The sequence below is a fragment of the Geotrypetes seraphini genome, chromosome 10 (genome assembly GCF_902459505.1).
Source record: "Geotrypetes seraphini chromosome 10, aGeoSer1.1, whole genome shotgun sequence".
Lineage (NCBI taxonomy): Eukaryota > Metazoa > Chordata > Amphibia > Gymnophiona > Dermophiidae > Geotrypetes > Geotrypetes seraphini.
The window spans coordinates 34,251,553-34,270,139 of record NC_047093.1 but is presented as its reverse complement, the minus strand read 5'-3'; the positions used below and the strand labels follow the sequence as shown (position 1 = coordinate 34,270,139).

The 18,587-nt window shown below is 46.1% G+C and overlaps 1 protein-coding gene across 1 annotated transcript; it reads right to left on the bottom strand.

Moving 5' to 3' along the window:
- Positions 1–12,472: 12,472 nt before the first annotated feature.
- On the bottom strand, positions 12,473–14,380 carry LOC117367461 (ras-related protein Rap-2a-like). The gene has a single exon (XM_033960011.1). The coding sequence runs from the start codon at positions 14,239–14,241 to the stop codon at positions 13,609–13,611; it is 633 nt and encodes a 210-aa protein (XP_033815902.1). The 5' UTR covers positions 14,242–14,380; the 3' UTR covers positions 12,473–13,608.
- Positions 14,381–18,587: the final 4,207 nt, after the last annotated feature.

Genomic DNA, 18,587 nt, shown 5'->3' with positions numbered 1-18,587 from the left:
AGCTGTCAATTGCAGAAGAGAAACCAGATCACTTGGCATCAATATTCTGGTGCTGGAGTGGCCCTAGCAAGACCCTGTTTTTGGCATTAGTGGGTGAGTGCTGCACAAGGTTGCTCCAGTTTGGCTTTGATGGGATGCCTTCAGACAGGAACTGGTGGATCTGGATAGTCTCTGGCTTCTGACATTACTCTTGAGAGTCAGTGGCTTATGAAATTAGAATTCTTGGCCTTGATGGTTTCCACTCTAAGGGCCCATAAGACTTTGCTGGGATCTGGAAGATCATTTGAGCAAGGTTGTGAGGAGCATTACCTCCCCCTATGGTGGTCACAGATCTCGGACATGCTGGACTTTCTAAAAAAGGAATTTCAAAAGGGCTTGGCCTTAAACCCACTGAAGGTTCCAGTAGTAATGTTCACCTGTTGTCGAGGGAAAGTTGGTGGTCTTTCTCTGGTGATTCAGCTAGATGTCTGAGGTTCTTTAAAGAGGTGACACATTTAAGTCCTCCCATTTTCCCATGTTGCTCTCATGGAACATGAACCTCGAATTTCTTGCTGGGCCTGCTCTTTGAGCTATTGAAAGTAGCCTTTCAGAAATATATGAAATGTGACAATTAGGTTCATGAACTCATCTTGGAAAAAGTGCTGCATGCCTCATTGCTGAATCACTATGGTCACCTTCAAAGTATTCCCATTGGGAAGCTATGCATCAATGCCAGCACCTACTCCACCCTTCAAAACAATTTTGAACTCTCTGGAATGCCCATTCAAGCGGTTGTTGTATTACCCTTGATGTCCTGAATGTCTTCCTTTCAATATTTCCTTTATCTTGTCATTGCGGTCAGATCAGGTGAGTAGGGAGGGTGTTCCAATACAGTTATTTGTTTACTGGCTAAAAACTCCCCTCAGACAGTGCTGTGTGAGCTGGTGCATTATCATCATGCAAAAGCCATGAGGGACCATTTTTGCACACACCTTTCTCATGCCAAGATTTCAGTTAAGATTTTCCTGTTTCTCTATCAATGTTTACTTGGTCTGCTATGCTTCTCACAGTCAGCCGATGATTATGATGCACAATTTGATGGATTTTTGCAATGTTTTCGTCAGTTCTGTTCATTACTAGCCATCCTGACTTATTTTTATCAGTGACATTTTCTCTCCCCTCAGAAAAATGTTTAATCCATTTGTACACTGTCATTTTCTTCATGGTATTATCCCCATAAACTTGGACTAACATGTTCCTGATTTCACTCAATGGCTCAGGGATGCTGCCAGCAACTGCTACACTTGGTGAAGAGAAGTTCTGGTTGTCTTTGGAGGAGGTCCTCACAGTGGCGTACCTAGCATATGTGACACCCGGGGCCCATCATTTTTTGGCACACACACACCCACACACACACACATCTGTACGAAAAACGTGATTTTTAGTAATAAGCCACACGTCACACATGAGTACCTAGGAAAAGGCAGCATCTTACATATTGCAGTGAGCAGTACATCAATACACCCATTGTAAAACTAAACAAGCCAAACTAGTACAGATCAATCCTACACCATCAATCCTAACAGAAAATCACATCTTTCGAACTCACAGAACACAGTATGGAATATATCATCACAAACTAACCCCTCCCCCTTTTATAAAACTATAGTGTGGATTTTAGCCACGGTGGTAACAGCTCTGACACTCAGGGAATTCTAAGCATCAGAGCTGCTACCACCATGGCTGGCGCTAAAAAATGCTCCACAGTTTTGTAAAAGGGGGGATAAAATAGAAATACATAGACAAAGGTTAAATTGATCCAGCAAGAAGCTGAACTCTGCATAAAATGCAACACAACAGAAACAGTGACACATGTCTCCTAAAGCAATAAATAAATAGAAAATTTTTGTTCTAACTTTGTCTTCTCTGGTTTCTGCTTTCCTCATCTTCTTGTTATTGTCTTCCATCCACTGTCTGCCATCTCTCTGCCCCTCCCTATATGGCATCTTCTCTCCTATGCCCCTTCCAGAAACTATGCCTCCCCCTTCCATCTCTCCTTGCACCCCCATTGATCTGGCATCTCTCTCCTTTCCTTTCCTCTCCCACACCTCTCTTCTGCAATCCCTTTCTCCCCTCATTTTCCTTTCAGTTTATTTTCTGCATCCATCTAGATTACGTTCTTACTACCCTCTCATCAATTTCCTTTTTTACAGACCAGTGAGTTTGACTTCGGTTCCGGGGAAACTGACGGAAGCACTGATTAAAGAACACATCGATGAACATCTGGAAAGAAACGAACTTTTGAAAACAACCCAACATGGTTTCTGCAGGGGGAGATCGTGCCTAACGAACTTATTGCACTTCTTCGAAGGAATTAACAAACGGATGGACAGAGGAGACCCCATAGACATCATATACCTTGATTTCCAAAAAGCCTTTGACAAGGTGCCTCACGAACGTCTACTCCGGAAACTGAAGAACCATGGAGTGGACGGAGACGTACATAGATGGATCAGAAACTGGTTGGCGGGTAGGAAACAGAGGGTAGGGGTGAAGGGCCACTACTCGGACTGGATGGGGGTCACGAGTGGTGTTCCGCAGGGCTCAGTGCTCGGGCCGCTGCTATTTAATATATTCATAAATGATTAGAAACAGGCACGAAGTGTGAGATAATAAAATTTGCGGACGATACAAAACTATTTAGTGGAGCTGGGACTAAAGAGGAATGCGAAGAATTGCAAAGGGACTTGAACAAATTGGGGGAATGGGCGGCGAGATGGCAGATGAAGTTCAACGTTGAGAAATGTAAAGTATTGCATGTTGGAAACAGAAACCCGAGGTACAACTATACGATGGGAGGGATATTATTGAATGAGAGCAACCAAGAAAGGGACTTGGGGGTAATGGTGGACATGACAATGAAGCCGACGGCACAGTGCGCAACAGCCGCTAAGAAAGCAAATAGAATGCTAGGCATAATCAAGAAGGGTATTACAACAAGGACAAATGAAGTTATCCTGCCATTGTATCGGGCGATGGTGCGCCCGCATCTGGAATACTGCGTCCAATATTGGTCTCCGTACCTTAGGAAGGATATGGCGTTACTCGAGAGGGTTCAGAGGAGAGCGACACGCTTGATAAAAGGGATGGAAAACCTCTCATACGCTGAGAGATTGGAGAAACTGGGTCTCTTTTCCCTGGAGAAGAGGAGACTTAGAGGGGATATGATAGAGACTTATAAGATCATGAAGGGCATAGAGAGAGTAGAGAAGGACAGATTCTTCAAACTTTCGAAAAATAAAAGAACAAGAGGACACTTGGAAAAGTTGAAAGGGGACAGATTTAAAACGAATGCTAGGAAGTTCTTCTTTACCCAACGAGTGGTGGACACCTGGAATGCGCTTCCAGAGGGAGTAATAGGGCAGAGTACAGTACAGGGGTTTAAGAAAGGATTGGACAATTTCCTGCTGGAAAAGGGGATAGAGGGGTATAAATAGAGGATTACTGCACAGGTCCTGGACCTGTTGGGCCGCCGCGTGAGCGGACTGCTGGGCATGATGGACCTCAGGTCTGACCCAGCAGAGGCATTGCTTATGTTCTTATGTACTGTCTACCTACAGCTCGCCACCTCTTTCCCTCACCCCCTCCAGTATTTCCCTTACTCAGTCCTTTTCCCCATCATCTGCCTTCTCTCCCCACTTCCATCATCTGCCCCTTCTCCCTACTTCCATCATCTGCCCTCTTCTCTCTCCCCACTTCCATCATCTGCCCCCTTCTCTCAATCTCTCCATCCACCACAGGCCCATCTTTCTCCCTTCTTCACCTTTCCGATTTTGGCAACAAGATCTGCAATCCCCCCCCCCCCCCCCCGCAATGACACTTAAGATCGGCAATGGGCCTCCTTCTACCCTTGGCATCAACAGAACTTCAGATCGGCAACGCGGTGCTCAGTCTAAAGGGGAAACAGGAAGCTGAGTCAGAGGGAAGCTTTTGACATGAGCACTAGAGAATGATATGGGGAAAAAATCTGTCCCCATCACTGCACCGTCCCCTTCACCGCCCCTCACTGTCCCCGCAGCATCCATACAAGCCTCAGTACTGCACTAGTTAGCTTATTCCTTATAAATCAAAGTTCTGGCTGCTGAACTGGAGAAAGAGATGTTCAGCTGGCAGGGCTTTGTTTATAAATTTTTATCAACACAACTATCCTGAAGCAAAAAAAAAAAAAAGAAATAAAATTTGTTTTCTACCTTTGTTGCCTGGTTTCTGCTTTCCTCATGTTCTCATTCAATTCCTTCCATCCACTGTCTCTCTGTGTCTTCCATTTGCTCTGTTACTGTGCCCAGTAGTGTACCGTGGGGGGGGGGGGGAGAGGGGGGCGGTCCACCCCGGGTGCAGCCTTAGGGTGGGTGCACTGCCGGCCCGGTCCCTATTGCGCTCCCTCCCTCCATACTACGGTAAAAGCAAAGAGATGCCGCGGGACTTTTCCACTTGCCTGCATCGCTCGAAGTTCTGCCGCTCTCGATCCCGCCCCTCAAAAACAGGAAGTCACTTCAGAGGGGGCGGGATTGAGAGCGGCAGAACTTCGAATGATGCAGGCAAGTGGAAAAGTCCCGCGGCGTCTCTCTTTGCTTTTACTGTCCAGTTTAGCTTTACCGGCGCAGCCATAGGCAGGGCTGGTGGCAGCTAAGAGAGCTGCCTGGATTGCGGGGCCCCCTTGCCATCCCCTAATGCCAGCCTTGAGAATAGGGAGGGTGATTCCAGACCTGGCGGCCCCCCCCCCTGACCATTTCGGCGCTGTAGGGAGGGAAGGAGGGAGGCAAGCTTTAGGGGGGGTAGGGGAAACGATCACCGGTTACCGGTGGAGCCGAAGGCAGGACTGATGGCAGCTAAGAATCGCCTTCAGTCTTGCAGCAGCACTGGAACACTGTGAGACTTCTATACCATTCAGACCTATTAAGTTGGGGAAAAGGGGAGGTACTGAAATGGGATGTGGGAAGATGGTAGGTTGGCTGGCTCAAAAAAGAGAAGAAAGCTGCTAAATCAGATAAGAAAGAAAAGGAACACAGGAAGATGCTGGACATGGAGGTTGTAGGGTGAAGGGGAAAAAAACAGACATGATGTGAGTAGAAAGACAGGTGGGAGATGCTGGACATGGGGTGGATGCAATAAGAAGAAAAAGGAGGTTCTGGATATTGGAGTAGTAGGTAGATAGGGGGCATGCTGACACAAGGAGGGAGAAGGAAAAGGGAGAGGAACAAGAGATGCCAAGTCCATGGGAGGGAAAGAAAGGAAAGGAGATACCAGACCATGGAGGGGGAGGATACAGATGCCAGGCCATAGGGTGGAGTGGGAAGGAAGGAAAGGAGAAGAGATTCCAGAGCATAGGGAGACAGAAAAATTGAGGGGGGTGAGGCTGAAATGAATCATGTACATAGGAGACAGTATATGGAAGGAGCATAGAAAGGGAAGATACCATATGGAAGAGAGAGGGGGCAGGGACACTGGATGGAAAGAGCAGAGAATGGAAGGGGCGAGACAGGGTGAACAGATGAAAGGGGTAGAGAGAGGGGGACAGACACTGAATGGAAGTGTGGGAGAGAGGAGGGACAGACGCTGAATGGAAGTGGGGATAGGAGGGACAGATGCTGAATGGAAGTGTGGGGGAAAGGAGGGACAGATGCTGAATGGAAGTGTGGGGGATAGGAGGGACAGACACTGAATGGAAGTGTGGAGGAGAGGAGGGACAACCCCCCCCCCTGTTTTACCCATTTCCCTTAAGCGTCTTTTCCTCTCTACTCCACCTTTCTCCCTCCCTGCCCCTTACCTTCGTGGCGCTTCCCCCTTCCCCCCCCCCCCCACCCAACCAACTGACAACAGGCCCGGTCCGACAAACCTCTCTGTCCTGTGGCTGCGAGTCTAAATTAGCTTCTTACAGAAGCGCGTTGTAGTTGCATATGGCTGCTGTAAAGGTCGTCTGATGCAACTTCCAGTTGTGTCAGAGATGACCTTTATGGCAATCACACGCAGCTTCAATGTTCCAGCTGCTGTAAGAAGGTAATTTAGACTCGCGGCCACAGGGCAGGGAGGTTTGTCGGACCGGGCCTGTTAGTTGGTCGGGGGAAGCGCCACGAAGGTAAGGGGACCTGGCCGGCTGTGCACTCCCCCCTAAGGCTGCACCCAGGGCAGACCGCCCTCCCCCTTTGGTACACCACTGGGTCCTTAGCTGGCGGTGCTTGGGGATCCCCACCAGCCACAGCAAGGGTCAGCAAGTACTTCAGCACTAGAGAAAACCAGAAATGCATTTCCTTTTCTTTTGAACACAATACAAAGGCATCTGCAATATACATTTCCCAAAGCTAACATATTTCAGTCAATAAATTCCTTCTTTTACCTATGTTGTCTGGAGATTTATTTTTCCATCAAGCTGTCTTCTGCAAATTCTTCTTCAAGTGGTTGCTGTCCATTGGTTCCTCCTACCATGGTCCAGCATTTCTCGTCCCTCCCTCCCATTGTACAGCATCCTCCCTTCTGTCCTGGATCATTCTCCCTCTTTTTCCCCCTCCTGCACAGCATTTCTTCCTCTCTCCTCCACCCCCATGTGCAACATGTCTCCCTCTCTCACTATCATCTCTTTCATTCCCTCCCAGGGTGCATCTTTCCCATCCCCTCTACTGCCACTTCCAACATTTCTCCCTCTTTTTCTCTTCCCCATGCATCTGTACCTCAGTCCTCCCCCCCCTATGCCCAATTCTTTCTTCCATTCCCCATTTGCATTCTTTCCCTCTCACACACCCATACCCAACAATTATCCCTTTCTATTCCCCCCACTTCAGCATATCTTTTCTTCCCTCCATCCTATGTCCCATGTTCGTGCACCTTTCCTCTCCCTTCTCTGTCCAAATGCATTCCTTCCCTCCCTTTTATGTTTCAAATTTGTGCCCCCTCCCTCCTTCTAGCCTTTGTCCTAAGTTTATGCCCCTCCTGTGTCCCAACACGCTCCCTCTTTTATCCCAAGTTCATGCCACCTCTCCCTTGGCCAAATGCGCTTGCTCCCGCCCTCCTTTCAGTGACCCAACTACTGTGCTCCCATCCCACGAGAATGTACCAACCACACTTCTTGGCAGGGATGTGGACCACGGTTCCTGCATGGGGTTGACCCGGAAGCCCTTCCCTCTGATGTCAGCTCTGACATCTGAGGGAAGGCTTCCGGGTCAGCTGTGGGCAGCATGCTGGGAGTTTTGCACGCTGCTTTGTGGAGGGGTAGAGTGTGGCTGGAAGGCAGGAAAACAAGGCACACTACTGAGGTAACATTCAAGCCCCTCCAGGTGCCTCCATCCCTGCAATACCAGGGGCGTCTTCATGGGAACCCTGTGAGATTCCCATCATCCCCATACCTGTGCAGCTCTCTAGTTCAGAAGAGTGTGGCTGGACTCAAGGAAAGGAAATTAACAGGTATGGCTATATTTCACTGTGTGGGAACAAACAAAGGTCTATAGGTGTGTACTTTGGAAGAAAAGCAAGAGAAGGGAGATAGGATATTCATTTATGTGCAGCCATATAAGTCTATGAGATAGACCTTTTTTTAATTGAAAGGAAGTTCTGGAATGAATAGGTCATAGGAAAAAGGTGAAATTAGACAGACGGGATAATCTAAGGAAATTAATGTATGGAACAGCTTCCCAATGGATGTGTAGGACTCAGAATTCAAGAAAGCACAGGGCAGGCATAGATGATTTCAGAAGAAGAAGGAGGCAGCTTCAGTGGGTGCTCATTGACAACCCAAGGGAAGGCATACTGTGAGGGCACTTGGCATCCCTCACTTCAGTTTCCTATTGTGCCGTACAGGACCATCTTATCTTTGGTATGCAGTTTTGGCTCCTTTTCTTTTGTATGGACCAGGCACATGGGATCTCTTAAGGAGAGGAGATGGTGGATGCTATGGATGGGCCATATGACCTTTATCTGCCATCATATTTCTATGTTTCTATGACTTTTCTTGTTTCCATCCACTGGTAGATGAACATAGTCCATTTGTTCTAGCTGGGCTGGCATGACTAAAGGAAGGAAAATTATCAGGTAAGAAACAATTTTCCATCTGTACACCAGAGCTTCATGTGGTCCAGTGGTTAAGCTGCCCATGTAAATGTCATGTGCCTACAGCATGCCCAAGCCCCTCTCCTGTGAACAACCCCTTACAATTATGTGCTAAACTATTATTACTGAACAGCAGTTAGATATGCTACTGCCATTTTAAGCATGTGCCACAGAGGGAGTGAGGAGCCTGGTTTGGGGAAAATCTTGTCAAATATAATCTGCACCAAAACACCTTTACACTGAGACACTTAAGAAGGAAAGCCAAGCAGATAAGGCTGACAGTTTTTTCAATCCACAAATCGTGAGACTCCCACACCAGAGATTGATGTGACAGAAGTTGACTTGCCAGCCTCACCTCGTGCACCAGAGGTTGATCAGACTGAAGTTGACCTACCAGAGACATCTCCATCTACTACAGATAGAGTACTGTCATTCTGGAGCTGCATGCCTGTTCCTCTAGAGGTTGATGTGTTAGAAATCGACCTATCAGCTGTGACATATGTGCTAGAGGTTAATCAGGCTGATACACCTTGACTGGTACAATACTGTACACTTGTATTTGTGTAAAGCTGGTTTGGTAAGCAATGTTTTCATAATGGTAGTGTACTATCTCTTTATATGTCCAGTTTCCAGACTGCGCTTGTAGCATCCTGAACTGTTTTGTCCTAATGGTGAGCAAGCCTAATAGCATGTCCTAGAGTGGCTACATATTTATTTTTCAGTACTGTGTGCAATCTTTTTAACAGCATTACTGTACTAATAATGAGAAAACCTTGGTGCATTGCTTGGATTAATGAGCAGATTAATTTCTTACTGTGGTAGTGCAATACTGTATACAGTACATTACTGTATTTATTTTTCAGCACTGTGTGCAATTGTTTTTAACAGCGTTACTGTGCTTCTAATGGTGAGAAAACCATGGTGCATTGCACTAGTCGATGAGCAGATCAATTGTGCAATACCATACATTTTCTAGTACTGCTCCATGCAATTTTATTTTTAGAATGCTACTTAACTATAAGCAATAATACAAATAAAAAAATATGTTTATATGACATTCTAAATGTTCTGTTATGGTTTTTGTCAAATGCTAGCCTTATTTTTCCTGTAGGATCCTTTATTCACTTTATGCAGCTTTGAGATGCAAAATATACTGCTGGAATTTAATCTTTATTTTCCCATAGGTGCAGTGTTTCATCATTTGTGATTTCGCAGTTCTTGGACTTTTCCACGAACCATATTACTGCAAATAATGAGAACAGACTGTATCAAGTAAATGCATGAAACATTAACAGGGGAGGTGTCTGGGTGGGTTAGGAAAGGCTTTTAGGTGCTTCACTCGGATACAGAATGCAGCAGTGCGCCTATTTTGCAGGGCCCAATGGTATGATCATGTTACCCCTCCTCTTACACAGCAAAATTGGCTCCCAGTTGCCTTCAGGACTGAGTCTAATATTTTAGTTTTGGTTCATGGGGCACTTCACGAGAGGGTGCACGTTGATGCTGACTCACAATAGTGTTCTTTAAGAACACACACATTAGAATACACTCACAGAGGGGTATTTTCAATAGTGTGTCTAAGTCCAACTTTGGTTGTATTCTGCAAGATGTCCAAATATTGAGGCGGGGTAACAACCATTTTTGAAACCACTAGATGACCAAATTTGTTTTTGAAAATGACCTCTTCAGGACATCTAATATTTTGGCCATTTTCAAATACCAAAATGTGTTCAAAATGTCCTGATCCAGACCATTTGGCCAGCATAGTACCAAAAGAGCACTGGAGCACCTTAGAGGGCACTGCTGTGAACTTCACATAAAGGGTGGTAGATGTATATCTCACCATAACCCTCATAGTTTATGGCGAGTCCCCCAAAACCTACCATACCTACTTGTTTACCATCCCAATAGCCCTTATGGCTACAGGTGGCACCTATTTGGCAGTATAGTAGGGATTCGGTGGGTTCTGAAGGGCTCATACTTAATACCATAGATGTTGTGGTTAAAAAGTGCATTATGGGCCTGGGTCTTCCTCTATTGTTCACTAGCCCTCCCACCAGGTAACTCTATCCCACCATTATGCACGCCCAAAGCCTGCCCATAACACGCCTTCATCATGCCCATCTCATGCTCTGAACACACAGAGGCTGAGACACCTTGCTAGACATCCACAAAGGCAGTTTCAATTAATGGCACCTGGACATCTGGGTGAATAGGGCGTCCCAAGTGCTCGATTTAGGATGCTTTTTGGATGTTTATGCAGGCTGTTAGGGCTCATAATTTTAAAAAAAATTAAATAAAGTGAGTGTCTAAATTGGGTTTTTGTCTAGTGGAATGTCAATGACCTGCTGTAATTCTTAGTGAAGATGTGTTTGCTAAGGGATGCTAGTAAATAAGTAAGGCCCTCTTTTATCAAGCTGCGGTAGTGTTTAGGTGCTGACCGGCAAAGTAAATGCTCTGATGTTCATTCAATTCGTACGATTGTGGGAGTATTTATCTCGCTGGCCGGCACCAAAACGCTCTACCACAGCTTGATAAAAGGGGGCCTAAATTTCAAAATGTTAAGCACACACTACTTGATGCGCATTAAACTGATTTAGCTTGAACTAAATTTGAAGCACACCAATGAGTGTTCACCCTTATTGTCTGCAACTGCATTAGCGTGAAATCGGAATTCTTCCTAGTGACACTGGCTTACTCCAGAGCAGGGGTCTCAAAACCCCTCCTTGAGGGCCGCAATCCAGTCAGGTTTTCAGGATTTCCACAATGAATATGCACCGAAAGCAGTGCATGCATATGGATCTCATGCATATTCATTGTGGAAATCCTGAAAATCCGACTGGATTCTGGCCCTCGAGGACAGGACTTGCCCACCCTCTGCGTCTAGTCCAGGGATCTCAAAGTCCCTCCTTGAGGGCCGCAATCCAGTCAGGTTTTCAGGATTTCCACAATGAATATGCACTGAAAGCAGTGCATGCAAATGGATCGCATGCATATTCATTGGGGAAATCCTGAAAACCCGACTGGATTGCGGCCCTCAAGGAGGGACTTTGAGACTCCTGCTCCAGAGGTTCCCAACACACAGTATGCATACCCCAGATGGTACGTGCACCATTGTCAGGGGAGCCACGGCACTGGTGCTGTATGTCTCCCAACTTCCTTCTGCCGTCAAGTTTCAATTTATTTGATATACCGCAAATACAACCACAGTCCAAGCCAGGGGTAGGCAATTCTGGTCCTCGAGAGCCGGAGCCAGGTCAGGTTTTCAGGATATCCACAATGAATATGTATGAGATAGATTTGCATGCACTGCCTCCTTGAGATGCAAATCTATCTCATGCATATTTATTGTGGATATCCTGAAAACTTGACCTGGCTCCAGCTCTCGAGGACCGGAATTACCTACCCCTGGAAGTGGTTTACAATAATAATATATCTCCCACCTTCCTCGTCTTCTCTCCCCAGCCTCCCCCAACTCAGCCACCCCCACACAGCTGCCTATAGCATTAGTTTAGCCCAGGGGTGTGCAATTCCAGTCCTCAAGGGCTGGAATTCAGTCAGGTTTTCCTCAGTGAATATGCATGATGTCTATTTGCATGCACTGCTTTCAATGCACATTCATTGAGGAAATCCTCAAGGACCGGAGTTGCCCACCCCTGGTTTAGCCAGTGATTCCAGCAGGCAGCCGCGGGCCTTTGTTAGGCCATCCTGCCTCTGATGAAAAAGGAAGTTGCATCATCAGAGGTGGAATCACCGGCTCGGCAGTACCTCTCCTCTCCCTAGCAGTAGCTCACTGTGTGCTTTTAACTTCCCCACACAGCTGCCACTAGTGTTAGTTTAGCTGCGGTTCCATCAGGCTTGAGGGTTACTATTAAAAATAGTAACTAATACTGTACCCTATACTATATACCAGGGATCTCAAAGTCCCTCAATCCAGTTGTGTTTTCAGGATTTCCCCAATGAATATGCATAAGATCTATTTGCATGCATTGCTTTCATTGTATGCTATTAGATCTCATGCATATTCATTTGGGAAATCCTGAAAACCCGACTGGATTGTGGCCCTCGAAGAGGGACTTTGAGACCCCTGCTATATACCATACCATAAACTGTTCCAGACAAACTACCCGGCCATGTGGTGGGCAAAGTGTGGGCGTACTTGGGTGTGGCAGGCCAAGTTTACACTTATATTTCTGCCAGAACTTGATTTTATTTTCATTTGTATTTAAAGTATTACTGTATTTCTTAGATTTTTGTTCTAGTTAATTGATTTCTGAGTAACAGTCTCTACTGTGCAGCTATAGTCCTAGTAGCTCCCCCCATTTGGCTGCCTACATGTTCAAAATTCACAGAGCAGGTCTCGTCCTCCCAACTGATAGGGTGAACTCTGATATTACAATGACACATCCCTGATGCAAGGGTAAAGAAGTCAACCTGCCCGTTTAGTGTAAGACAGAGGGAGATCAGAGTCCCCTAAAGCGCAAACTTTTATGTTGGTCATGTAAATGTCTGGGACTCACTGGTAAAGAAAAATACACCCCTGCTTAAAGCTGGCCAGACTTTTTTTGATGGTCTGATTTTGTCTTTATCTGCCCTTATCTACTATATAATCGGATTTAATTAGCACTACTACTACTACTACTGATCATTGCTGTAGGGTTACTAAATGGATGCAGCCCTGTACACAAATATGTAAGAGAGTTCCTGCTCTATGGAGCTTACAATCTATTCAATACCGACAGACAAGATAAAATAAAATAAGGTATTAGTAAGTTGCATTTGTTATGGGAATGATTAAAACTGTCTGCTATTGGAAAATCTGAATATGGAATTAAGAGTTTAAAATGTAACTATTTCTAAGCATGAATGCTTTATTTTTTTTTTTTTAATTTGCTTATAGTGACTATCATGAACTAAGGCAAACAGCATTCGTAAAGCTAGCAGATGGCATAAAAAAAAGCAAGAAAGCCAACATAAACTGAAACAAACCAAAAATACTGCTCCGAGTTTGAAACGAGTGCTACGGACTGAGAAGGGGTGCAAAAAGAATCACGGGTCAGCTAACTCTAAAAATGTCTGTCGCTTGACACTGTTAATCAGCACCAAGGGCAACCTCGCAAAAAAAGGTGGCAAACACCTCTGCACAGCTATGTATGCATAATAAGAAAGAGTCCAGCCCCCCCCCCCTGCCCTCATATTGGAGGAAGCCCCGGCCCAATTACAGCTCCACAGTTCTGGGGCGCTAATTCTCACAGGACAGAAAGAAACCGGCAGTGCAATACAATCGTTATTTTTGATCGCCAGTTTTGCACCTACAAGTTTACGTGCTGGCTTCCTGGCTGCATGAGCACAATTTCTCCCCTGTGCCCAGGTTGCAGCTGCACCCCACACCCCCCCCCCCTCATCTCTCCATCTGCTGCTGCTTTGTTGGGATGAACCTCGGACCGTTTGGACAAGTCAGATCCTATGCCCACATGTAAATCTGTCTTGGGGAGGGGGGGGTTTCAGTGCGCTTCGCCCCCCCCCCCCTTTTTAGCAGATGCTACAGCTGTTGGTTTTATTCAGGGGGGGTTTGGAGGGGCCCTTCTCTTTGGGGATGGTCTCTCTTCTCCTGCGCAGGGCCGGGCTCCAGCGGCCGGGCACGTCGATCTGCTGCAGGAGCTGCCGGAAGACCTCCAGCACCTGCCGGTTCTCCTTGGCCGAGGCTTCCACGTGGCGGCCGCCCCACTCCCCCTCCACCGTGGCCAACGCTTGCTGGGCCGAGACCTTCCTCTCCGCCTCCCGGTCCGCCTTGTTGCCCACCACCACGACGGGGGGCAGCCGGTCCTCCCGCAGGGCCGCGATCTCTGCCCGCAAGCTCCGGACGCTCTCCAGGGACTCGGCGTCCTCGACCGAGTAGACCAGGGCGAAGGCGTCGCCGCGGCGGATGGAGAGCTTCCGCATGGCCGGGAACGAGTAGCTGCCGCTGGTGTCCAGGATCTCCAGGCGGACCTTCGGGCCCCCGCGCTCCTCGTACTCCAGGCAGTGAAGCTCCTCCACCGTCCTCCGGTGCTCGGGATCGAAGGCGTCGAGCAGGAAGCGACGGATCAGGGACGTCTTGCCCACCCCGGCCGCCCCCAGGAACACCAGTCGCACCTGCTGCTTCTCGGGCACCGCCAGCGACATGTCACTAGGCGGGCGAGCGAAGAGCTGCGATTCCCGCCACCAGATGTGCAGGGGCGTCTCGGCCAGATGTGCGCAACGCGCCGGGGTCGGCAGCCTGGTCTGCAATGCAACCTTCGAGCACCTGTTGCTGGCCCACAAAGCAACTTTTCCTGGCGGCTGCCGAACGCTCCTTATTTATTCATTCTCTCCTTTGTGACGTCATGCAGAGTCTGCCAATCATGTCAGTGTACGAGGAACGAAGAGACCAAGTCTGCCGTTATGCGTTGCTTCCATCGATACTGGATGAATTTATGAGACTTTGGATGATTTGAATTATCAGATGAGTTGAAGGACACTTTATTGGTGGGCACCATTCTGATTGGGACAATTCCACTCTGATTCTTGCTTGCTCCACTTCATCAATGACGCTGAAACCGTGGATTGAAGACAAAGTTTTATTTTATTTTTCTTTCCAGCTTATGATTTATCTTTAATCTTATCTATTGTTTTGCCTTTTGTCTTTGTTTTGTTCTATTTCTATCATTTAAATTTCTCCAGAATTCTACTGTTCAACGGCTCCCCCTTCTGCTTCTATTCCTTTCTCTCCTCTCTTCTACCTTCCAAAGTATTTAGATCAATGCTGTCTTGTTAAAATGTTTATTTTATTTTTATTTTTCCTCTAACTCTACTTTTCACTTCTCTATTACCCTCCAGGTACTTTAGTTAGATTGTGAGCCTTCGGGACAGTAAGGGAATTTTTCAAGTACCTTTCTTATTTCTAATCTTAATGTATATTTTCTGTAAACCGCTTAGAACCTAACGGATGTAGCGGTATATAAGAAATAAATTACATTACATTACATTCTGTTCCATCGATACTGAAACAGAGAACAAGCTCACATCCCGGTAGCAACTATCACAGCAAGCTCATCTCCTAATCTGTGCTAGCATCTTTCGCATATGCACTGCTGAGCAGATGTTCTGCTGTAGTATCAGCCCCCCCCCCTTTCTTTTCCGCTTTCTTGTAGTTGTAGCCCTTTCCCCCTAGCCATGCACAATTTGGCAGAATGTTTCTGCCCCATCTCCACAGAGCTGATGCGTTCATTTAAGTACTGTAGGCCAGGGGTGCCCAACGCGTCGATCGCGATCGACCAGTAGCTCAGGAAGGCAACGCGAGTCGATCGCGGAGCCTATCCCGGGCTCTGTGATAGACTCGTGTTGCCGTCCTGATCTACGGGCCGTCAGCCTTCCTCTCCAGTGTTCTTTCTCCCTAGGGCCTTTTAGCTGGGCGATCCGCCCAGCTGTCATCTGCCGCTGCTGAACAAAAAACCGGCTTGGAGATTTCAGCCCGTAGCGAACTTATGCTCCGGGCTCTAACGTGTGCGTGCCGGCTTCTCTTCTCTTCCCTCCGAAACCGGAAGTTATGTCCGGGGGGGGGGAGGGGAGAAGGGAAGCCGGTGCGCACATGTTGAGAGCCCTGAAGCAAGCGTTCGCTATGGGCTAATGCGGGAGACAAGCATTTGTTCTTCTTCCTGCCGGGTCCTGCCTACTTTCTGTTTCCGCGAAGGCAGGACCCGGCAGCATTTCCCCTAATAGGTCAATCGCGATCTTGGGCTGATCAGCCTTCCTCTTCCCGATGGCAGAATTGACGTCAGGGAGAGGAATGCTGGTTGGCCGAAGCAGGGAGAGCTTGGGGCCTGTTATTGGTGGCGTTTGGGTCCTGGTCCCCGATGGCAATGGCAGTGGCAGTGGCTTGGGGGAGGGCAGGGAGAAAGAAAGAAAAAGGGCAGGCAGGGAGACAGAAGGAAAGAAGAAAAACAGAAAAAAATGAAAGGGAGGCAGAGAGAAAGAAAGGGCAGGGAAGAGGAAGGAAAAGTTGGGGGAAGGAATGAGGTCTGGAGGAGAAGAAGCATACAGGCTAAAAGAAGGGAAGAAATATTGTATGCACAGTCAGAAGAAGAAAATGCAACCAGAGACTCATGAAATCACCAGACAAGGTAGGGAAAATGATTTTATTTTAAATTTTGTGATCAAAATGTGTCTGAATTTATATCTGCTGTCTATATTTTACACTAAGGTCCCCTTTTACTAAACCGCAATAGAGGTTTTTAGCGCAGGGAGCCTAGGAGTGTCGAGAGCAGCGCTGGGCATTCAGCGCAGCTCCCTGCACTAAAAACTGCTAACGTGGTTTAGTAAAAAGGGAGGGAGTATATTTGTCTATTTTTGTATGGTTGTTACTGAAGTGATAGTTCATAGTCATCTGCTTTGACCTCTTTGAAAACCCTGGAATAGGAATGATGATTAACATTTTCTATGCGTACAGTGTGCGTTGTGTTTTTTTAAAATTTTATTGTTGGTAGATCATTGTGACTTGGTCATTTAAAAAGTAGCTCGCAAGCCCAAAAAGTGTGGGCACCCCTGCTGTAGGCAGTGGTGTACTTAGCATATGTTAGTTGATGCTATGATGTCCTATGATGTGATATAAGGACAGGCCCTCAGGGAGAGACAGACCTTCAGGAGAGGGGGGCCCTGGTGTAGAAGTTCACGGAGGAAGGGAAGGGGGTTCAAAGAGACATGCATATGCTGGAGTTGGGGGGGGAAGAAATAATGGGTCTAAAAATAGAGCAGAGGGAGAAAAATGATGGACAATGGGATTGAGGGAGGGAAAGAACAGAAAGGGAGAGAAGTTGGACACAGGGATGGTGTGGAGGGGGGATAGAGCTACTGGATAGGAGGGTAGTTGGGAAAAGAAAAGGAGAGATGGTGGACCCTGGGGTGGTGGGGAAGGAGGGAGAGATGCTGGATGAAAGGGTAGTTAAGAAAAGGTGGATCTGTGGAGGGAGACAAAAAAAGGAAAGATGCCAGACCTCCAGGGGAGGGAAGGGAAACGGAAGGGGAGGACAGAGATGGCAGATGGATGTTTAGCATGCAGAAAGAAGGAGACCCTGGCAAGCAAGTTATCAGAAGACAACCAGAGCCTGGGACCAACAAGGTTTGAATAATGACCAGACAACAAAAGGTAGAAAAACTAATTTTATTTTTCATTTAGTGATTACAATATGTCAGATTTGAAACGTGTATCCTGCCAGAGCTGGTGTTAGACCTCAAACGTGGGCTAGGATTTAAGAGAGAGAGAGGAAAAGTGTTTTTTGTTTGTTTATTTTGTTTACACCACAGCGCCAGTGTGGTTAGAAGGCAAAGGGAGTGAAGAGGCTATAAAATAAACCCACCATGATGTTTGAAAAAAAATAGGAAAATCGAATCGAAATTTTTTTTTCCTGAATCGGCAGCATTAGTGAGAACCTTATGCTGTACTTCACCAGTGAAAAAACAAAAGATAGAAGAAAAACTTTTCAACTTATCTTCAGCTGATCGGTACACCAACAGTGGCCAGCGTTTCACAAATCTGCTGCTTCATGGTGTATCCCGACCGATCAGACCTCTTTCAAATGGGACGCCAAAAAAAACGTTTCACGCTTTTTTTTTTTGGCGTCCCATTTGATTTATGAAATACATCTGTGATTTATGGAAATACATCTTCAAAAAAAATTTAAATCTTGCTGAAAAATAAAGGAAACAAGTAAAGTGGCTCTTTCTTCAATTGTTGACACTGTTGATTCCAAGATCTCTGAAATATTTCCCAAGTCCATTATAGTTTGCATTTATATATATTGATTTTCAAACTTTGATAGTGCAATACAATTGGTAAATCATGAATACTGCATAAAACGCATTAATAACTATACAATTATTACATTAAACAATCATTTACTCCCATCCTCATCTTAATTATTAATACAATAATACATATGATGTGATTTCAATATTATAATTACATAATTTAACTCCTCAACGTACATTTCCCTCCCCCCACCCACCCTCCCTGGATATGTAAAGAAATCTAATGAAAATTGAAACTCTGTTATTCTGTAATTCTAATAACATATCTGTAATTCTGACAAATAATTGTAAATCTGCCTGCCTAAGCAGACCCTAATGTAACTCAATGTAAACCGCCTTGAACTCGCATGGGTATGGCGGTATATAAAAATAAACTATTATTATTATTATTATTAAAAGGGGAGAAACATGACCCTTACTGTAATGCAATAAAAGTAGTCAATGGACTCCATACATCATTAAAGGACTTACTAGTCCCCAAACGTTCCACCATCATTCTTTCATACTTATATGTGGTACACACATTTTACCCACCAAAAAGTATAATTAATCCTGTCCTGGTTCTTCCAATTATGTGTGATCAGTTGAACACCTATTCCTGTCATGATCTGGAAAAGGCGACTTTTATACTTGTCTAAAGTAGGCTTAACATGAAGTAACGTACCACAAATTACAGCCTCATAGGA

Bases quoted from the DNA above. Each gene is read 5' to 3' on its own strand.
- LOC117367461 (XM_033960011.1), bottom strand. From the start codon at position 14,241: ATGTCGCTGGCGGTGCCCGAGAAGCAGCAGGTGCGACTGGTGTTCCTG.